General features: G+C 40.8%; 1 protein-coding gene across 1 annotated transcript in view; it reads right to left on the bottom strand.

Annotated features, from left to right (window-relative positions):
• FAF1 (Fas associated factor 1) overlaps positions 1-23,778 on the bottom strand; it is a 167,906-nt gene that overhangs the window by 119,879 nt on the left and 24,249 nt on the right. The window contains exons 3-7 of the mRNA XM_028733519.2: positions 21,533-21,579; positions 18,471-18,679; positions 13,972-14,063; positions 13,609-13,700; positions 4,538-4,643 (exon numbers count right to left, since the gene is read on the bottom strand). Coding sequence (XP_028589352.1) covers positions 4,538-4,643; positions 13,609-13,700; positions 13,972-14,063; positions 18,471-18,679; positions 21,533-21,579 — 546 coding nt within the window. The remainder of the gene's footprint in view (positions 1-4,537; positions 4,644-13,608; positions 13,701-13,971; positions 14,064-18,470; positions 18,680-21,532; positions 21,580-23,778) is intronic.

Here is a 23,778-nt window from a genome sequence, read left to right as displayed (position 1 = left end):
CTTTCAGATTATCTGGCTAAACTGCAGCTTACATTATTAATTCTTAAAAGCAGCTGAAAATCACAAGCTGAAACACTTTTAAAATGAATTAAACTGATTTCTATATGCTTGTTTCCCTTACTATTGTTTCCCTTAATATTCAGAGGCTAAAATAACTTGAAAGAAAAAGATGCTCCAGTCTGACATAAATTGGAACTTCTGTTTTGACATGTTTTTAAGTATTGCTGCTTTGAGTTTTAGTCCTGTTCCAGAAAGTCAATGTGATATATTCATATAAAACAATTAATTTAGTTTTAGAGAAATCCCACTATGATACCCAGTATGCATATTTGTAATTTAAAAAACAAACCACCACCACCAAGGAAACAGGTTCACTGTATGGAGCTTCTGAAGACAAAATACACTGAACATCACAACTTTGTTTCATGAAATTTTACTCTGATAGGAAATGGTGATTTTTGATAACTCCCACGTGTTCAGATTGCAATGATTCAACGTATAGTCCTCTACTCTACACAGTTGTACCAATATATCCTTCTATGGTGCTAATTCCTGTGCCCCATTCTATCTTCTGCCATATAGCAAGAGATAAGCATAGGACCAGGTGCCAGACCTACAGCAGTGATTCAAGTGTTACCTTGTGCTTTGTTACAAGGGATGGAGAGAGCAGCTGCCTATGCGCTACTGCAACACTAACATGTTTATATGCCGAAACTTAAATCATGTATCTATCCTGTTGCAAGTGTTAAGGATTAAAAAAACACACACACTTATGAAATGGAAACATAGAACTCATAAATTACAAATAGATACGTGTTTCATCATCCTCACATAGTTTCACCCTAAATCAATCAATCAATCAATCTGAAACTTGTGACAAAGACTATTTTTCCAAATAGGCCAACGTGGAAACATTGTTTCCAAATTTTGACTCCTACTCTCTCGCCCACTTCATTTTCCACAGCTCTGTGGCAGAGCATCTCCACTGCGTGCAGAAGATCCCAGGTCCAATCCCTGACATTTCCAAGAAGGGCTGGGAAAGGCCCCCACCTGAACCCCTGGACAGCAGCTGCCAGTTAGTGTAGACAATACTGACTTGGCTGGACCAATGGTCTGACACGATGTAAGACAGTTCCCTACGGTCCCAGTTTTAGGGATCCTGCATTAACTGATGTTTCATTTCAGCACCATGAACTGCTAATTACCATATTTTTTGCTCTATAAAACGCACCAGACCACAAGACGCACCTAGTTTTTGGAGGAGGAAAACAAGAAAACAAATATTCTGAATCTCAGAAGCCAGAACAGCAAGAGGGATCGCTGCGCAGTGAAAGCAGCAATCCCTCTTGCTGTTCTGGCTTCTGGGATAGCTGCACAGCCTGCATTTGCTCCATAAGACGCACACACATTTCCCCTTACTTTTTAGGAGGGAAAAAGTGAGTCTTATAGAGCAAAAAATACGGTAAATCTTTTATCAAAGGAGGGAGATATAAAACAATTTAACACACACTACATCTTGCCATTCTGAAATTTACTGGGAGAAGACTACCCAAATAAAACATGTGTTTTTGCCAACCCCATCTATATTCTAAGACTGTGTCTATGCAGCAGGAGTGCACAGTTAAAAGACCTCCAGACTTTAATTTTCAGCTAGGCTGGTCTCGTACCTAAATTCAGGACCAGCATAGGCTCTGCAGTCTACCACTGCATAAAGTTACCATAGTGTCACCTTGCATCACACTCATTCTTAAAAACAGACTCTTTCTCTTGAACCATAGTGCCAAACTGGGAGCAGAAGGAACTCTCATGAAAATGTTTCTTGATTTTTTTTAGCCACTCTCTTACCAGGATTTCAATTTCAATTCATTTGTTTCTTTGTCACTCTTCAATGTACATTCCAAAAGGAAATCAAAGTGCCTGAAACTAGGGGAGGAATATAAATTCATGTCTACCAATCTAACAGATTTATCATTAGCTCACTACAAAAATATTCATGACCCTACTTAGTATGGAAAAATAAATTTAAAAAGTATTGCTTGCCAGTCATTCAGGCATTAAAATACTCCTAAATATTCCAAGTAACTGAGTCTGGAGAGACAGTTGCATCCAATAGTTGTCTTGAGGCCTGAAACATTCCTAGAATGTTAAGTATTTCCTTTAATAATTGATGTAGACATTTTGAATCTTTCTGCATAGAATATCAGGTGTGAGTAGATTGCATTAACACTGCTTAAACATTTCAACTTGTCAGTATGGCCAACTCGATTTCTGAAATATTTGCAGTATTTTCCCATCGAAACAGTAATAAAGGTAAAATAAATATATGCCACTGCTTTATAATCACTGAACATTAATGAATATTTTATGTCTTTTTAAATCTCCCTGTTTAATTTTAAAGGGTGAAATTAAGTCTCCTTCACGCAATATGCCAATTATCTGAAAATCAAACAATAACTCAGCCATTATACTCCTTTTTGTTAATATACGGGAAGCTAATTTGAAAACACGGGATAGCATTTTTAGAGAATAATTGAATAGTCCTTCCTGCCCTCTGGTGGCCAACAACTGCAACTTGCACATGTTCAATTACTGCCGTATAACAAAGTATATGTAAACTTGTGATATTTTTTAAAAACCCACATTTGAATGGAAACAGAGGAAATGACAAATTTACCAGTAACAACTTCAGATAATAATGTTTTAAATAATTAACACTTCCTTTCACAGAAGGCAACTGATTCTGTTTAACTGCTAATGCGCAAAATGTTAATTCAAATTTTTGAGCTGAAATGCAAAATAGAAGTCTACAGTTTAGATCTCTTTTACACACAACCAAGATGTGCATTAAAAAGAAAAGAAAAACAGAAAAACAGCCCACTTCATTCCACAACACAAATTGCTTTTTGAGATTCTTTTGGCATGCAGCACTGGGAGGGGGTGTTTTCCAAAAAGGGGCCAATGCCTCTGAGCATCATACTGCTATTTTCTGCAGTACATCAATTAATTCCTAACCTTTACTTGGCTTCTTATGGGCAAAACCTCTATCTGTATGAATGCTGTTTTATTCAATGAGGCACTCCCCAACTAATGTGAAAATCCTCAATTGGTTAAATAAAATGTGATCAAGTCAGATCTAGAACCTGATTCTTAAATTCATGCACCCATCACACATTCTGCTGAAATTAATGTGATCTTAACAGACGGTAGATTTGGGGATTTCATCTTAAAGACCCCACATTTTAATCCTTGTTAGCACTGAACAATTTCATTTGGCATGTAGGAATGTCAGACAATGCTACAATTGTCAGAGTAGGACAACAGATCTACTTTATTGTTTTGTTAATTCACTGGAATCCCAAATTTAGTTTATTTGTAAGGCCACTGTTCATCACAAGCAGTTGCTATAATGTACTCAATGCAATGTGATAGGATGCAAGCATTCGGACCTATTGCATGATATCGTAGGGTCTTTCAAGGCCAATAAAAACCAATTCAATTATTCATTTGTAACTTGCTTGCTTCTCACTGAAGCTAAAAACAATATTAATTAATGCATTCTGCACTGACAAACACAGTTCCACATACAAGGTTTGATTGCCTACACTCTTAAAGTTGCTGAGAGTCAAAAAGTTGGTGTTAAAACAGCAGAAATTTGCTTTTAGTATTACCAGCACTAGTGCTAAAATCAACTCAAAATAAGAAACCGTGGAAAAACTGCTAACATCCAAGCATCATGCATGGAGGTCTGTGCATACATAGAAGAGTCTTTAGAGTTGTCCCATTAATGCCTTCAGAAAGGCATTGATGTATACAAAGTGATCTGTGTTTAAAGGTGTTTGGCTTAATATCACAAGAAAATATTCAAGAGAAACACTTGATTTTGAACTGGATAGAATAATGCATTGCAAATGGGTTGTGATAAGCACAAAAAACAGTGAAGCAAGTTATTTGATTTTAATATACAATGTTATGGAACAGACAGGGATTTCAACTTTTAAAATAGAGGGCAATGTCTATTTTCGGAAGTATATCTGCCTTTCAAGGATCAATCAGCAAGGGACTGTTCTTTGCAACATCACCCCTTGCTGGCTGCTTTACAGAATAACAGTGATATCATTTTTAAAAAGACACCACTTCTCTGCCATTCCACTCACAGCCGAGATGACACAACACAATGGCAGTGTGTTTGACACAAGGAATATACAGGAAAACACAGTAGTATATAATCAAGAAAGAAAGCAGGGGGAGCCTAACCAGACAACACTAGTTCATCTCTGGCAATGCATTTTGCTACTAAAATGCAACATGGAACAAATACACTACTGCTTTGGGCTAAAATTAATGCAAATTTTATATGTAGGTCACACCATCTGATGTACCTACAGTAATCTTTCATCATCCAGTTAATTAAAAGCTAAAAACTTAATAACGAAACACGAAAGGAAGTCTGCAGCCTGAATACATAAGCCCTCTTTAACAAAGCTGACATTAGTTATAATGAGCTACATTTATTCTTCAGCTGTGAGACAGAACTCACCTCCTGAATGGTACTGCTTCCTGAGAAGTTGAGGTTGTACTCCCGCTGGACTTCTCGATGGGTGACGATCAGCATGAAGTTTTGATTTAATGATTCCTGCAGGGCACTGAAAGGGTTGAAAGAAAAACAAGAAAATCAGGAGTGAGCATGTTCTAGCTTGCTTTACATTTAGCTGCGAAAACCCCAGGAGTACCCTAAACTCAGCAGAGACAAGCCCAGGCACAATGTTATCATCGCTTTCTTTTTTACTCCTAAAGGCAAGGAAGCATGCAGCAAATAACCAAGGGGGCTAACCTGTTAACTCCTTCTCTCCTAAGGTGGCTGAAGCGCCTAAGGCTACATTTTAACTCCTTAGAATTTTCACAACTCAACTGCTATTGCCACAGTGTTCAGCTATATTTAACCGTATATATTTATTGAAACTGATATGTTAAAACTATATCCTCCAAAACGATGCCTAAATAAACTGATTACACATAATTTTTATGAAAGAAAATAAATATATGCATATATAAACACTTTATTTTATTTCTAATTTTGGCGCACTGCCTTTTTGGCAGTTTTGTCTAAGATGATGTGCCGTCTTAATGTGTTCTGATGTTACCTTACAGCAAGTTGTAGCCGATGGCTGTGGGTGTGCAAACACACACACACGGGGGGGGGGGGCATGCATGGCCCTATTTTTCAGCAGACTTGGCAGATGTTAACAATCACTGCTAACGTAGACTTTTCATGACACCAGTGGGCAGTGTTCGAAACTCCCATTGTTCTAGGAGCATTTTGCGACAGAGAATTTCATTAGCGTGAGCAGTTTCTGAGCTCTGGGCACAGTACTGCACTTAAGATTTCAGATTAAAACTGCAGAGTGGAAGGAAAAGAGGATCTTTTTCTGCGTCTCCACTTCCATCTACTCTCTGAAGACTGGAGAAGAGACCCTCTTAAGAAGACTGGGGGGTGGGCAGGGGAAGGGTTAGACCATGTGAAAAATGAACTGCAGATCATTCATTTTCAGCTTTGCTATAAAAAAGCACGCCTAGACATTCAGTTGTTGTGTATGTTTTTAAGGTGCCATTTAGTTCCTAGCTTTCATATCTCAGTTTCTAACACTACCAGTGGGAAATGTTACAAATACTTGCATTTACTAGTAAATCTCAAGAAACACTGTCAAATGACCAAATCCCATTCCCATTTTCATAGATTACTAGTTACTGCAGATGTTTACCAAGGTAGGCTAATTGGCGAAATGAATTCTTTTCAGGTTTATAATTTTATCTCAACTACTGCATCTTCATTATCCATTTCCAAATGTACATAGTTTCAAATGTACATGGTCCATTTCCATTTACATGGTTAATCTGTACCAGAAGCTAGACCCCAAGGCAGAGTATGGACTATCAGTGCTTAATTTATATATTTAGAACATTTATAAACTGCTTCATCCAAAAGACAAACAACTACCTCTCCACATGGTGTAGAAAATAAAATTATAGATAAAACAACTAAGATCCATACATGACCACCACCATTAAAAGCAAAGATAAAATCAATAAAACTTTAAAAACACATATAGGTAAGTAAATCATGTGTCTGGATAGGCTTGCCAAAACAGAAAAATTTTCAGCAGATGTCTAATGCAGGCATCCCCAAACTCAGCCCTCCAGATGTTTGGGGACTACAACCCCCATCATCCCTAGCTAACAGGACCAGTGGTCAGAGATGATGGGAATTGTAGTCCCAAAACATCTGGAGGGCCGAGTTTGGGGATGCCTGGTCTAATGCTTGCTTTGGCTCATTTTCTTTCCTTACAGGGCTAGACAGCATGTCCCCTTTTGGCAGGTATAAAGCACATGAGAATGGCAAAAAGTGTTTACTCATCAATGGACTGCAAGACTGCAGCATTCAGGATCGGGCCACACATGCTGGTGAGTGCATCATATTGTCTTGAACCACCTTGCACAGATTCAAACCAGTTTCAGGCCCCAGTTTATGAAGCTGACTTGTTTCCACTAACCATAGTTACAATTAACCACTGTTTGGGGTTTTGGACAACACACTAAACCGCAGTTACTCCCCAAAAAATAAAATAAAAGCTTCTGACCACCTCCTTGTGGCAGGTCTGGAGGTGGAGGAGACAACTGCAAGAGCCTGAAGGGAAACTGGCTCATTCTCTAACACTAAAGCATAGGATAGAAAAGTGTGGTATACAGTGGTTCCACCAGCAAAATGTATTTGAAGTTCACCATAATAAATCCTCCAACTTCACCAGGATTCTCTGCTGGTGTAAAGCAAGACAATAATTGGTCTTTCTTTAATTAATTAAATCAACATGTATTATGCTGGTTAGAGGACAAATTAGATTATACTGTAATTTGTCCAAGTGAGAACTCAGCATTAGAGGAAGTGCCTTGCCTAATGAATGCATAGTGAGCATCACTGATTTAACTCTAATAAAACTACCCATTAAAATACTTTCAGAGTGGCAAAAAAAAAAAAAAAAAAAAAGCAGCAACCACTTCTTGACCAGCTTGTACTATATATTTGTTATAAGTATTTAGAACAATATTAAGAATGAATATTATTCTGCATGATTATAGCAAGGAAGAAGCAAAAATGTACATCTTAGTAGAATGGGTACACAATTTTAAATTGGGAAGTACTTTCTGGGAAATTCCTCTCATTTCTGTTATTTTGACACTTATTATGATCATATCCAACACAAATGATGCACATGTAAAAGCAGGTTTCCATAAGGATCTCCTTTTTGAATAATAAGCTATACACGGCAAAGGGATAAATTACATGAACAGTTCTCAGCACTAAATCTTTACATCTTGGTTCCACATATACTGGAAAGATACATTGCTGCTTATATGATCACCTGTTAGGAAAGCAGGGAGCCAGTTTCTTTACTTAGATTATCCCATTTCAGGAATCCAGATCCTCTTTCTTTCCCCTACTTCTCTTTCCATTCCAATGCTGTCAAGCATCATTTTGATATCTAGACATTGCTCTAAGACACTGATAGCTACACATGTATCTGCATGGCTCTGTTACATATCCAAAGTTTGATGTATAAACATTTGTTGCCTTAGCCCAAACCTGCTGCCGCCCGAAGGACTCAATATTACATTTTTAAAAGTAAGAATTCTACAAGATTTCGGAAATGCAGGATACAGCTGTAAACATCCCTTCATTCACATGCAACCACATTTTGAGAAGTACTCAAGTGTTCAGCTTCTCAGACAACAAGGTATGACCCAAGGGACACTGGAAAAGCCAGGCACTTAAGGCCCAACTAGACATGGCAGTATTTGTACCAATGCAATTAATGTAAAATGGCAGATATGAGAAACAGTCTTGGAAACCTGGACAATGGAGGAAAGGAGAGAGAGACAGACACAGACACAGAGAGACTGTCCCTCTGCCACAATCCTAACAAAAGGCTAAAACCAATGGAATACTTCATTTGGTCAGGGCCTTTGGTCAGGGCACAGCCTGACTCCCTCCTTTGGCAATCTTCACAGAACTTTAACCTAATGGTTGCCATCATTTTGAGTTGAATTAATTTTATAATGGAATGATTTTAGAATGTTGTCCTATTTTATTGTTGTTAGCCGCCCTGAGCCCGGCTTCGGCTGGGGAGGGCAGGATATAAATAAAATTTATTATTATTATTTATTATTTGAAGCTTCAGAAAGGAAATTTTTGTTGGTACCAGACAGGGACAGAAACTCTTTTTAGCAAAGTGAGAAAGGCTGGGATACAATGTGGCCAACAAATGCACTGGCTACCAGTTATCTTCCAGAGCCAATTCAAAGTGTGATTTTTATCTTTAAAGCCCTTCAGAGCTTGGGACTCCCACGTATCTAATAGACTGGTATAAGGAGATGCAGCCTAACTGTTGCCTATCTTATCGTGCACACTTCCTGTATCATATGTCTGTACATGCAAAGTACATGTATCATTGCACCTCAGAATGCGACCTTTACTGCAACTTATCTGAGGTTCCAGAAATATCTCCCCATGGGGGTTCTGAGCTGCTCTGGTCTTTTAACTTTTCAGAGAGGGCATAAAGCCTCATTTCCCCCAAAGATGTATGGTATCTCTGTGGACAGAGTGGCTGTCTGTTGTTGATTCTGTAACAGTATTACAGATACAGTGTTACCTCGGGTTAAGTACTTAATTCGTTCCGGAGGTCCGTACTTAACCTGAAACTGTTCTTAACCTGAAGCACCACTTTAGCTAATGGGGCCTTCTGCTGCTGCCACGCCACCGGAGCACGATTTCTGTTCTCATCCTGAAGCAAAGTTCTTAACCTGAAGCACTATTTCTGGGTTAGCAGAGTCTGTAACCTGAAGCGTATATAACCTGAAGCGTATGTAACCCGAGGTACCACTGTATAAAGTGGTGCCCCGCAAGACGAACGCCTCGCAAGACGGAAAACCCGCTAGACGAAAGGGTTTTCCGTTTTGGAGGCGCTTCGCAAAACGAATTTCCCTATGGGCTTCCTTCGCAAGACGAAAGCCCATAGGGAAATCTCCGGGACAGCGGGGAAGCGCAGCGCGTCTTCCCCACTGTCCTCGGACCTCCTCCGAAGCCTGGCGGCGGGGCGGGGACACCTCCTCCCGCCGCCCGGCTTCGGAAGGCTGCTCCGAAGCCGGGCGGTGGGGCGGGGACACCTCCTCCCGCCGCCCGGCTTCGGAAGGCTGCTCTGAAGCCTGGCGGGGGGGGGGGGCGGAGAGGTTTTTTAAAAACCCCGGGACAGCGGGGGACAGCGGGTTTAAAATCGCCCCGGGCTGCGCGTTTCTCCGCTGTCCCGGAGGGCTTTTGAAAGCAGGCGGGGGGAGCAAAGACTTTCGCCCCCCGCCCGCCTTCAAAAGAGGTCCTGGACCTCTTCTGAAGGCGGGCGGGGGGCAAAAGGCTTTGCTCCCCCCTGCCTGCCTTCCCGGGAGAGCGGAGAAACGCGCTGCGTTTCTCCGCTGTCCCGGAGGGCTTTTGAAGGCAGGTGGGGGGGGAGCAAAGACTTTCGCCCCCCGCCTGCCTTCAGAAGAGGTCCTGGACCTCTTCTGAAGGCGGGCGGGGGGCGAAAGTCTTTGCTCCCTCCTGCCTGCCTGTCCCGGAGAGCTTTTGAAGGCAGGCAGGGGGGGAGCAAAGACTTTCGCCCCCCGCCCGCCTTCAGAAGAGGTCCAGGACCTCTTCTGAAGGCTGGCGGGGGGCAAAAGTCTTTGTCCCCCCTGCCTGCCTTCCCAGGGGCTTTTAAATCACCCCGGACAGTGGAGAAGTCCTCCGCTGTCCCGGGGCGATCTTAAAATGCCGCCCACCAGCATTTTAAGATCGCCCCGGACAGCGGAGAAGCCCTCCGCTGTCCCGGGGTTTTTTAAAATGCTGGGGGTGGGAAGAAAAGCCCTTGTCCCCCCCCCCCCAGCCTTCAGAAGAGGTCGGGGGACAGACTGTCCCCGGACCTGGTCTGAAGTCGGTTTCCATAGGAACGCATTAATTGATTTTCAATGCATTCCTATGGGAAACCGTGCTTCGCAAGACGAAAAACTCGCAAGAAGAAAAAACTTGCGGAACGAATTAATTTCGTCTTGTGAGGCACCACTGTATCTGTTTTTCTCTACACCTCAAGCCCAGAGCAGCTCACTTCATCTCCGTCTCCATAATGCCTCACACATTCCCTGACACACCAGTCACTACATACATTACTATGTAATTCAAATTGTGCTGTAAATCTCATCAAATTCAATGGAGCTTATGGGATACAGTAAGTGGGTGTAGGTTTGCAGCCCAAAAAAGCAAGAGTATTTCACTTCAGCTGCTGATAAAAATAAGGAAAAAAGCAGTAAGTCAGTCTAATTTTTCCATGGTTATCCTACAACTAAAGCAGCTTACCTTTAGATGTAATAAAACACCCATCATCCCTGACTATGCAGGTTAAGGCTAATGTGAGTTGGAGTTCAACAATAAATGAGAGGGCAGCAGGTAAGCCAACATTATACCTATATTTTGATTCAGGTGTGTTCTTTCATGGTTTTCACTGTACAAAAGGGAATTTTTCTGCATGATCATGATTATGAGGAAACTGGAATACATACAGAAAATCTAAGTTGGCTTTTCATTAGCATTATTATTTTCAAGGGTTGCATATTTAGATATTGATGTTATAGTTCCAGATGTTCCTAATATACTTTGGAAAATTCTCACCTATTTCAGTGCTTGGGAATAGCATCTAATCTCAATTATTTTGGCTATTTAGTAGATAAATCTGTCTCTGAAAATAAAACAATGTTTTCAGAATCAGCATGATTGGGGCAATGGCTTACCACCTCCATTATTCTAAGTTCTGCTCCACAAAGGCTCTTCATGAATTTCAGAACAAAAAATATTCATTATTCATATTGATTCGTTTTTCCCTTCAAACATCTAAATTTTAACAAAATATCATGACACATAATGATCAACATTTCTATTGCAAACATACTGATTTATACAAGCTCGTGTCAACAGACATCCAAATTTACTATAATTACAGTTTATTTACACTAAAACAAAATATGAGCTTGGTATGTAAATGTAATGTTTGTTGTAGCTAATGCAGCAGGAGATGGCAGATTAGTCTCAAACATCAATCAGTCAGAAAATCTGGCTAGTATGATAAATGAGAAGGGTTTCTGCTTGTTTACATTTTTAAACTTTGAGATTTTCTAAACTGTCTCATAAAAAACCTGAAATAAAAAAAACTTTAAAGTGTACAGTCACTAAAATGTGTGCAGCTCAATCTTATACATATCTACTCCGAAGTAAGTACCACTGATTTCAATGTCAAATTGCCATGATGACTTTCTCAGAATAACTTTCCCCAAGATTATGTAGCGTAGGGCTGCCATACATCCAGGATTTCCCAGATATATCAAGGATTTGTCCATCGGAAATAGTGTATGGGTGGAATTTCCAAAAATCGGTAAAAATGGCAAGTGTATGGCAACCTATGTCAGAAGTGTTGATTTTTTTGGTGAATTTCCTTTAAAATAGCTCAAAAACTTCATTTTTGGGGAGGTTTTGGGGGGGAAAAAGAAAGCTCAACAACTTTGCCAAAAATAGCACAATAATTTTGTGTCCGGATTTTCACTTTTTGAAATATGGCAACTCTAGTAGTAGGCACTGACCATCCTCCTCAAAATGTAAGGTGGCAATTCATATCCCGAGCTAAGGGGGGGATATCAGCTTGGGGGGAAATGTTGGAAGGTTTGAGCAAATGGAAAGGTTGTTCAGTGCCCAGCAAAAGACATAAAATTTAGCACCAGACAGTCCTGCACAACTGTGAAGTCCCCTCTCCAGTGACCACCTATCTAACTCTATAAACAGGGAGTGAGGGCTCAAAGGAGGACCTCTGAAGAGGTTCACAGCATTCAGCCAAGCTCATGAGGATGAAGGTGGTCCTTATCTACCCAACTTCCAAGGCACTTAAGGCTTTTAAAAAAGGTAAGCACAAGCACTGTGAACAGTGCCTGAAAACAGATCAGTAGCCAGCATAGCAGCTAACGAATGACAGGATTGTGTTCCCTTCCAGCGATCCCACTTAGCAGTCTAGCAGCTCTCTTTTGAAGTAACTGGAATTTCCAAAGAGGCTTCAAAGACAGCTCCACATACAACACCTTGAAGTTAGACTACAATACTCATCAGCCCTGTCCACTGAACATGCTGTCTGGGGCCAAGGGGAGTTGGACCCCAACAACATATGGAGGACACCATGCTGTTCTCCAATCCCGATTGAATCCTAATTCTGTCTACTTCAGCTATCCATTGTATGCAAAGATCTTTCACCTGTATATAGAAGGGAAAGGACTGACACCATTCCTAAGATGGTGGTCTGCTTCTATTTAACTGCACTCTTGTGTGTGCAGACACTTGCACATTAGTAGCTCTGTTACAGGTCAGTACTTAAAAATAAATTCTCATACGTTGTGATCAGCCCTCACAATTTATTTTGTGGTTTCAATTGCTAATAACTGAAATGTTCAATTGAAAATACAACTGGTTTGTAATCTACATGCTGTTCAAGTTATTCACACCCATAAGCACAGGAGCCAACTTCTAGGGGAAGAGGTCCCTCCGCCTCCCCCCATAAAATATTTAAGGGGGCTGCCCCCTCCCAAGTTTAGGGCATTGCAATTCAAATGGTGTATGTGTGCCATGTCTTGGGTTCAGTTTTGCAGGGTGGGGCTTATCTGCCCCCCCCCCAAATAGTTCATTCAACTTTGCACCCTTGCCCATAAGTTATCTACCTTGGGAAAATGATAGATATGGCTTGAAGGAACCATAAAATAATCTTGGCTGATCTCCCACTCTACAGGATGATTCCTGTTCATATTATATCCATTTTACACATCAAGAACAACCACCCACCAATTTTAATTACCCAGATTAGAGTGTGTCAAGAACAAGAATTTAAAAATCTATTAACAATTATCTTTGAAGAAATTGGACAGAAAAAATATCTCCCTTCTAGTATTTTATTACCTTAAAGGTAAAGGTAAAGGGACCCCTGACCATTAGGTCCAGTCACAGACGACTCTGGGGTTGCGGCGCTCATCTCACTTTATTGGCTGTGGGAGCCAGCGTACAACTTCCAGGTGATGTGGCCAGCATGGCTAAGCTGCTTCTGGCGAACCAGAGCAGCACACGGAAATGCCGTTTACCTTCCCGCCAGAGCGGTACCTATTTATCTATTTGCGCTTTGACGTGCTTCCGAACTGCTAGGTCGGCAGGAGCAGGGACCGAGCAAAGGGAGCTCACCCCATCGCAGGGATTCGAACTGCCGACCTTCTGGTTGGCAAGCCCTAGGCTCTGTGGTTTAGACCACAGCGCCACCTGCGTCCCATTCATTTATTACCTTACCTTTACATAAATGTTTACTATGGGGAAAAGTGAGCACAAAGTCCAGTATTAATATTTTAAAACAAAAGGCAACGTAAGTCTAATTCTGATTTGGCAACATTGTTAATGCAAACCCCTCACATGCTGTGCTATTTTACTATGCTCAAACAGTATTTTTAAAAATTGTATCTTACCCAGGCATACTTGATGAGGAAGGTGGTGGCAAATCAGGCGTTAGGACATAGAGGCTGTTGTTTTTTGGCAAGTGTAGAGTTTTTAGAACAGTCTATAGGGAAAAAATGTTGGAAATTAGAAACATTTTGCATCAGGTACATTCACCTCAAAGCAAGGGCCATTTTGGTTTATCTATAAATGAATCATTAGCGTTCATGTCTGTGTTTTTCTAAAAAAATAACAAGTGTACCCCCAGGAGCTCAAGGTGGTGTACACGATTCTCCCAATTCCTATTTTTTCTTCACAGCAACTATATGAAGTAGGTTAACCTGAGTGTAGCAGAAAGCTCAGCATTTGATTCTGGGACAAATATAGGAACTTACACTGTCATCTACGTCTCCAGTTTTCCAGCCTTTTAGCAACATTTTTGATGAAGGAATCTGAAGCTCATTTTCTAAAATGTGTTTGATCTCTCCTGCAAAACAAAAGTATTGTCCATATTTATGTTTTTTCGGCATTCATCTTTAGTAAACATTGGCAAAAAGAAAAGTTACTAGGCCTGAGAAGCCCAAACATTCCATACTGTTACTGTAGTTTCAACGTTACCGAAGAATTTAATAAGACACAAATCTAGAGATAACATTCTCTCTCTTTCTCTCAGCGTATATAATAGCATAAAACAAACAACAGGATGTTAAAATACTATTTAGGATAAATTCTAAATCATCAAAGCAATAATAACTATCAAAACATTAAAATATGCCAAAAACAAATGCTATCATTTTATGTCACAAATATTTATTGGCTTTAAAATTATTTGTTTTTCCAATGTCAGAAAAGATAGATACAGTGACCCCAAATGGTATACAATGAACGACAACGAAGTGCATAATTTTTGTTGTACAGGATATATAGTTCACATGCAACCCTTCAACTCCTATTGATTTTTAATATGTCAGTCAGTACTTTTGCTTGTAAGTACTGCTTAAGTATATGTTTAAAGTTCACAAAGATTAAGATCAAAATACTATCACTCATTTACCATCTTACAAAGCAGACGTGAGGAACCTGAGGTTCAGGGGCCAAATACAACCCTTCTATCTGGCCCTCAGACCTCTCCCTAGACCATGCACCGCCTTCCTGGGCCAAACACCTCTTCCTGACACCATACCAGACACTGGCCGCTCTCCATGCCATCCTCAAGATCTTTTGCCTGGCTGGAATCTGCACTTGCAACTGTGAAAAATGCCCCTTGCTGGTCTGGATAGGAGAGTGAGGAGCTGGAGAGATGTATGTATAAGTGTAGAGAAACCTTTGGTTTTTGCAAGGTTGGAACATAGCAACACAGCTCCTCCCACCACTGGCAAGTGGTCCCCAGGAGGAAATGTGGTTCTCATGAAGAAAAGGTTCCCCATCCCTATTATAGGGAAAATAATAGGCTGTTTTACAAGGGACTGAACTAAAGGTCTATTTAGCCAAGTTCTGTCCACACAGACAGGCAACAACAAGGTGCCTGTTAATGGCTTTCCCCAGGTCACCTGCTTCAAACCTTTACAACTCAGGTGCCAGGACTGAACTCTACAGCTATGAAAAAGTCTTTCTCTACATCACTAACCGTTGGCCCCCTCCAATGTCACTGCAGAAACAGTTTTCCATTGCCTATTATTGCCATCAGTGGGGCCAAAATCTTTCCGCAATTGAGAAATCTTATCTATCTCTGTGAACAGCACTGCGGATTTCAAATGTACAGATGTTTGTAAGATACCAAGATAGAAAAACAACCATCTCCTTAACAGTCTTTGTATTATTTTTCCGATTCCGATTTGTGGTTCCCCCATGCCCTCCTTGAAAACGTCCTACAAGCAAGCAATTGCCTCACCATACAGAATTACATTAAGCATTGTCCAAAAGAGCGGTCATTTCACAATAATATGTGGAAAAATTATTAGTCTCGTGGCATTAGGTAGATGTCAGACTGTAATGAAAATTACATCTTTATTCATTGGTGGTGTAGCATAACTCCATCTAGCGGACATTTTGTGCAACAGCTGCTAAACATGGGCAAACAATTTTAAATACTAGTTCAAAATACTACAACTGTGACATGTACATAGTTGTAAACATGTGCATCATCAAGCCACACTCATTGGGGACCTGAGTGGCCTGCTGGAGGGTGCACTTGATGGCAAATCTAGGTTTGAGTACACGTAATGGGAAAATGGGCCTTGAGCACAACGCAGATGGAGGGCTCTAGAACACTGTTTGTGTTATAATAACAAAGATTAGCTAAAAAAGGGATTCTACAGTGGCATTTAAGAGGTGCAAATGAAGTGTCTGATTTTTTCACATATCTCATAAGTATGTTCATGTAATATTGCAATGAAGCAAGAGGAAGACTGGTCGTTCTTTAATCCAAAAGCCAAAGGAAAGGTTTCCTATTGTCTATTCAATGTGTTCTCCATATCGGAAGCACCTTCAAGGTTCTCCCCCCCCCCCCCCCCAGGTTACAGGTATTGTTATTTTGCATTTTTTTAAAAAGAAAGGAGAATGTAACCATGGTGACTTTACACTGCGGGAGGAAGGGAAATAAATTATCCAGATAAAGTAAAAGGTAAATTTGTGTGTTTGTGATTCAGTAACACTACCCACATCCTCCTGTGAAGTTCAGCTACTGAACCAAATATCACCATCTGGAATAATATTCTAATGATACACTGGATTAATATACTATCTTAATTACTAGTTGGGCAATATACCAAAACAAAGCAGTGGCCTGGTTTGGATAGTATCCATCTTTACTTTCTCCCTATCTACAACCGGTGGAGGGAGGGAGGGAGGCAAGATTATGCCTTGTCTGATCTGCCCACTGAGCATACCTCCTCCACTTATGGCACTCCTCGGCAACCCCCACAATAACTGTAATGTTTAAAATAAGATGCACATGAATAAAAGCCAGCACACACAGGCTGAAATCACCAAGTCATCCTCCCCACCAAATCAATCTAGGGATGTAATGTACGATTTGGGTCGCTTAGCAGCCCTGAAAAAGCCTCTCCTGAAGATCAGAAGATTCCACTCAGGGGGAGAACTGTGGTATGGGGGCCAAAGATCCCCAAGGGATCCCCAAAAACCAAGTACAGAAGGTGAATTCATGTGATTTTCAGTGATTCCCCATTCTGTCTCCATCACAGGCTAGGCTAGACCACCCTAACCCACTGAGTAGGAACCCCAACCTTTAGAAAAGCCTTTTCAGGGGGCTCAATGGAGAGAAGAGGGATGTAAAGTCACCTTCCACCCACCCTTCCTGTGAGTGTTTCTCTGGATCCAACCCATTGTTTTAAGATGTGTTGCAGCAACCACCCTATGTGAAGAGGCTTCCCCTTTTCACACACAAGCATGAATGCCTCTTAAGGCAGATCTTGCCACCTCCCCTCTTTTTCAGATTAAAGCCTTGTATTGAAGACCCTTACAAAAGTTCAAAAACCTGCTGCCTCATTAATCAGGGGCACCTTTTTAACCTTATCAAAGTGTTAGGACTGACTAAATGTTGTTGCTCTAGGCACCATCCTAATGAGAGTTGTGCATGTTGAATATTGTTCTCTCATCTGCAAAAAGAAGTTGAAGGATAGTGAGCCAGCAGAAATTATGAAATCATGTCCCCCACAAAAAAAAGTTCAGACAACTAAATGAGGTGGAGAATTGAGCATAATAAGGGGGGTGGGGTGGGACTGGGAGGGGGAAATAGAGACTGACCAAACAAGTACATGCTCAGCCAATAATTAGAACATGCCACTAGATGTCACTCTTCGATCATATATTACAATTAAAGTTTTAAGATGCTTCACCTTAGCTGATGTGGAGCAAATACTAGAAGCAATACACAGATGGTTTTGAAATACACTAAGCACCAAAAGGAAATCATGTTCTGGCCTCTGCTACAGGTCAGGGGACCAAGGGCCACTGGTAGGCTCCACCCCCTGCATCCCAGAAAGAGCAGGTCAAGAAGACAAACCTGGCCTTGGCCAGTGGAGAAGCTGCTCCAATGCTGTCTTTCCTCTCCTACCCCATTCCTTTTTCCATTGTATTGCATCTGTAGGCAGAGACTAATTTGTCTTTTAATACATGTACAGAAATTAGAAAATTATAGGTGTATTTATGCATTGAATAATAACAATCCAAATATGTTATCATAATCTGAATACATTTTTTTAAAAGGAAATGTTTGCATGCCACCTCAGTGATCAGAGGTCATTGAACGATGTTCTTAACAAACAAAACACGAAAACAATTGTATTCTCCTCCAAAATTATTTGGCCAAAGGGGTTATACAGACTATGGATGTCTCTAGTTATATTCTCAAGTCACAGAAATATTATTTAGTAAATCCCATATGTTTCCAGTTTATATAAAGTGACTTAAGAAGAGAGTAAATTCACTGAGAGTCAAACTGGTACTGCTTAGTTATCTTTGAGTCTTGTAGGAGTACCAAAGAGATAATGATAAATTTTAAGAAAGAAAGAAAAGTGTCCCTTATTTTGCAAAAAAAGAAAGGCTCCAATGATGCTGCTCCAACAAGGGAAGAGTTTTAGAAACTTCTTTCGAGTCTTAGACACTACTCTCCCTGGAGATTATCACATTTCTGGGCCCCCATCACTGTTGTGCAGCAAGAAAATTTATGTCCTGTTTGTCATGTTGATTTGTTCACTCAAAGAACTGGCCCCCATTCCCCCTACTCAAACAGGTAGAGCATCACTGGCTTTAAAAGTGGTGCTTTCAAACATCCTCTCTCCCCACAAGCCTCTCAAAGAAATGAACTTGCACTGTAGTTTAGGCACACATCCATTTTAATTTTGTCAGTCCCTTCTTGCAACAGCTTTCTTACCAACAGTTGAACTGTCTTCAAGTACTACATCCACATTTCGGTCTCTGTACTCAACCCTGAAGTCAAGCATTCGTGGTTGTCTTTCCACTATCTGTCTGGATGGCACTACATGGCGAAACGCAGAAGATGAAGAAGGTGTTGACGATGAGGAGGAAGGATGGCTAGCGGGGCCATAGGCTGGCCCTTGTGAAGTCTCTCCACTATATTCACTGGGGAGGGAAACACACATACGTAGGCTTTTAAGAAAACACAGGCAGTTAGTTTGTTAGAACAACCTTTTTGGGTTCTCTGAACATATCTTGGGATTGAAACCAGGAATGGCGCAGAAGCTAGAGTTCAAGTAGCAGGCATGTTGCTCTTGTTCAAGACTGATTCTAGGAGTTATTAGCCACAAACCGGCATGCTTGAAATGAATTCCTCCAGCATCCTGAAATAGTTCATCAAGTTGTCAGGATTTGGACTACCTTTTTTACTCTGGGTGCCTTTAGATGTAATACATTTTTTAAGGTACCATTCCAGCTATAAAGGGGATGAAAAACCACCTTTACAACCAGCACTCACTTGGTTGGCCCTACTTTTTACAAGCATCTTTAAAATATTAAAGCTAAATGCTTATGAAAGACTATATTTGCCAGACTTCTTCACTACAATTGGTGACTGAGCAATTCCTCCTGCCCAAGACTTCCCATGAGTGATTCAGCAAACTCACTCTAAAGATAAAGGGTGAAACCTACTACAAAAACTAACACATGTAAAGATAAGGCAGGATTTCTGGCTTATTGTGGTTTGACATGGATAAGCAGCATATGGGTGCAACACTCCCACTTTGCTATTCTCTTGTGTGTGAGTATCATATGCAAATGAACCTGCTTTCCCATTATGTCTGAACCAGATATCATGGTTGGTTACTCCCTAATAAGCCACAATCACTACCCAATCTTAAACAATGGTTTGTCAATAGATCATGGTTTGCTAGGCAGCGAAAAACTATGCTCTCTAGTTCAGACATGACGGGAAGCCAAGGCTTCCTGTTTTTTTCACCCCACTCATGCCAGGGTAAGAATGAAAAAGCAGCATGTGGGCACCATGCACCAGCGTGACCATTCATGTTAAGCCATAAGTCAGAAACCCTGGCTTACTGATACATGCAAACACAGACAATGGTTCTTTTGATGTGCTATCCCAGACCTTGCAGCTTCACCTGGGCATGACTTGCAGGGTTTTACTACTACACATTTACAATATTCTGCATCTCCTCATAGATTAATTACAAATGCAGTTGAAGGATACTAGGTACTGTGCATTAATAAAAATGCATAGGTCTCTTTTAGCAGGATTAACATCTAGAGTGAACTCTGTATAATCACTCACAGTATCTTATGCTAAAGAATATCAGGAGACTGCAGCCAATATGGAACACGACAACCCATTTTGCAAGGGTCACCAGAAGCATATTAGACCAGTGCTCTGGGGACTGCATTGGCTTCCTGTCCCCCCCCCCAAGCACAAATCAGTTCTGGAAAGCCCTAGATGACTTAGGCCTGCCATATATTTGCTATGTCCTATTATGATCCCTATGTGTCTGAAAGCAGTCTTTGATTCAACTCTTGCTGAAAAGAAGACAATAGTATGGGCATATACATTTCTCCCCAGCTTTGGAACCCCCTTCCCTTGAAAGCACGTATAAATATATAAAAACAACTACTGAACAGATCGATATAAAGTGTTTTTATTTAGACAAGCATCTAATCAGGGATAGGCAGGGAGTTATATTAGTAGCTCTGCCAAAATACAGTGTTCTGTTACCCTTTCCTTCTATTCTTAGTTATAAAAAATACTGTGAGCATTGCCACAGAAGTGGGAGAGTGTTTTAAGTAGGCAACATTTCAGTGGAAATTCTAAGTAGTTAGTTATGATCAAGCCATGATGTCTAAATTAAGAAGCTTTATATTTATAAGCCGGCAGCTGAAAATTTGTCCCTTCTCATGTCTCTTCCTTTTTTTAAAAAAAGAAGGGAAGTTCATGCTGACCTTTTGTATACGGTTTCAAATGTCCCAAGGCTTCAGTGCAAAATAAAAGCATAAAACGTTAACAAACTCAGATGTTGCCAGCTTGAACTGTGCTGTGAGTGGTTGCTTACACATCTGCACTGCTTCAGCCTTAGAACATTTATCATCTCAACGGTCCGGTAGGGTAATTCCTATCGTTCTGCATCCCAAATTGTATGTGTGTCGCGCAGGGTGGGTGGGTCAACAAACAAATAGAGCACTATGATTCTCTCTTATACAGAGGCCTCTTTTCCTTCTCCCTCATCAGGGAGAACAAAGAGCAATTCTCAACTCTGAAGCCATGGGCCGTTTCAAAGCTAAGATGAACAATGGATGTGCTGTGTTTAGGTGTATACATTTCCATGCAAAACTGTATTGGCCCCAATTCAGAGATTTTGTGTGTGCTGAAGTGGGCTGCAGGAGCATTACTACATGCGAAGATCTTCTCTGCTAAACAGATGGCCAGGGCTGTGAGGTTTCAGAGCTAAGTAGGAAAGGAGAAGGGATTAGCCCCACTATCCTCCCCAAACCATACTGACCTATCTGTTTGGCGGGGTGCCAATATAGAAGCACAATGCAAGTAGCCCCATGTCTGGAAGAAGGGGATTGGTTTCCCTCCGTACAGCACCTTTTTACACACACAGTACCTAAAAGATTATTCAAATTCAGCTTTCCCCCTGGTTTACAGATTGCCCCTGCTGGATCAGAGCAAAAAAATTTCATAAGCTGAGCAATAAAAAGTTGCAGATTTTAAAGTTTTAGCAGTGAGATAGTCTCTGCTCACAGGCTTACAACATAAAAAGACAGGACACAAAAATAAAAGGTATTGGTAAGCAGGAGGAAAAAAGAAAAATTGGTCCACTGTTTATTAAGCTCTTCCAACCTAGAAATTTTAACATTTGAAAGCTACAGCAAGATACAGGAACGACTGGTGCCAATAGTAGCTCACTAACAATAGAAATGATTTGTTCCATATGCTTAGAAGGACTAATAGTGAGAAAGTTTGCCACCTACCTTTGTAAAATCCCATTTTCCTGTGGTATAACACCATTTATAGCTGCCTGCAGAAAAAGAAAAGCATGAAGCATTTAGTATATCCACAAAATTAAATGAGAAAGCTTGTTTAAATAAAACTTAAATGTTCCAGCATTTGCTAACTGATCAATCTGCATCTTGAAGTGCAGAGGGAGGATGTGTGTGTCCTACCAAAAGTATCATGGCAGGCTATGCTATCTATTTTAATATAACTAACAAGCAACCTTACATTGTTCCAGTAAATCACCATTATTATTTAGAACATCTCAATGTTCTTCAGAGGATTATAAGCATTCACCATATATCTGTTATTCAATCTAAATAAGTGGATACCAAGCAAACAATGGTGGAGCAGAGTTGCTAACATTTACAGCAAATTATTGTAACTTATAGACATATGGCAGCATTCACACAATGGTACTGCCTCAGTAATTTGACCTTGTGTGTGTGTGTGGAATATTGAGCCTAAGGTCATCACAATTTTCTTTGCTTGAGTTTCTTTTTAAAATGAAAGGGAGAGATCAAGAGAAAAGGACAGAGGCAGAGAAAGGTAACCAACAGCATCAGCAGGTGAGGGAGGTAAATTAGGCAAAACTACAAGTGGCCAAAGTACAGCAAGATTTTCCTCCATTTATCTTTCAGAGCCAGCAGGCAGTGATGGAGCCACAGCCAGCACTATGCAAGCACAGATGTCTGGAACCTGCTCTTAGCAACTGCCTGCTTACCCAGTGCTGAATGGTACAGGTGGGAAGGCATCTCCTCACTGTATCACCATGGTTGCTCTTGGTTACACCCAGCAAACCACCTCCCTACTTTGTGCTACCAACCAAATGCAAAGGAAGATGGATTCTCGCCTTCAATGGTTGTGTAGAAGAGGATATTTTGATAGGTGTGGCATTTTCACGCATGCACAAGTTGCACCTGCAAAAGTTCCCTCAATTCTAGATAACTACTTAAAAAGTGCATCTAGCCATCCTAAAAGTTGTGGGGGTGGGGAACAGTCACAGACTGCAAAGAATTAAAATAACCCAATTTGCTTGTTTTCTACCTGAGCTAGTATGAGCTGGCTTCTTAGGTGGTTGCTCATCCAGCTACTGGTCTACCCTAGTTCTGCTTGGCTTCAAATAGATAGATAGATAGACAGACATTTCTGCAACAAAATGCATCTGAAAAAGTGATGGCTTTATACTATTTTGTACACTAGGTCTTCAAGCTCCAGCACCAAAACTCCATGAGCCCTTTTGGGGAGACCATCCAACCCATACAATACACAGGATACTTCTCATCCTGCAGTGGCCCTTTCCTCCCTGTGTTGAATAGAGGCGAAGAAGCACACGGCTAGCATGGATAGAGAGGAACACAGTCCAGGTCAAAACGAAGCCCAATTAAAATCTCCCATGTTATGTGGTCTCTGTTTCTCGAAGGATACTCACGCTCCAATCTCTAATGCTGAAACTCAAAATAATAAATAATAACAGTCCTTATGAGCGTTCAAAGCATGCAATTTACTTCATCTAAGTAATCCTGACATAAAACTGCAGGAAGTAATTTTCCAGCTGTGCTCTAGGTTCAGTCCTTTAGTAAGAGGCCCCCAGATAATTCTGTCCAAAGTCACCATCCAATCAGAGTAAAAGTAGAGTCAGGATAGTACACTGAAAATCAGTTTAACAGAGCACTTAAGAGTGCTCAGACTACAATTGGGAAGAACCAGCTACAAATCCCCACTTGCAGGGCAATCTTAACTATGTCCGGTCAGAAGTAAAGCCTACTGATATACAGTGGTACCTCTAGTTATGTACATAAATAGGGCTTATTCCTGGGAACCTGAGGTTAGGATAACAGCCTTAGCCATGAAGCTTACTCCCCAACTCTCTTCCTAACCAACTTCAAAGTATTGTTGTTTGGATCAAACGAAGGTGGACAGGCAAGGAATGGTGAGAACTATAGCCTAAAACATCTGGAGGGCATCAAGATGGGGAAGACTGACCAAGTGTGTTGATAAGTCTGCTGTGACAGACTATTAAGATTCTATTGGCAGGTACCATTATACTCCACCACAGATCTCTCATACATGAGGATAATAATACTGGACTACCTGGTAGGAATTTTGTAAGAATTACTCAAACGCTCAGAAAAAGCACCATATAGAATCTAAATGTAATAAAAATGTTATCTACTTTCCTTTATGTGAACTGCACATGATAGAAATGCATCTTACAGTCTTA

This window comes from Podarcis muralis, chromosome 5 (genome assembly GCF_964188315.1).
Source record: "Podarcis muralis chromosome 5, rPodMur119.hap1.1, whole genome shotgun sequence".
Taxonomy (NCBI): Eukaryota; Metazoa; Chordata; class Lepidosauria; order Squamata; family Lacertidae; genus Podarcis; species Podarcis muralis.
Note: the sequence above shows the minus strand (reverse complement) of the source record. Positions and strands in the feature narration are given on the sequence as shown.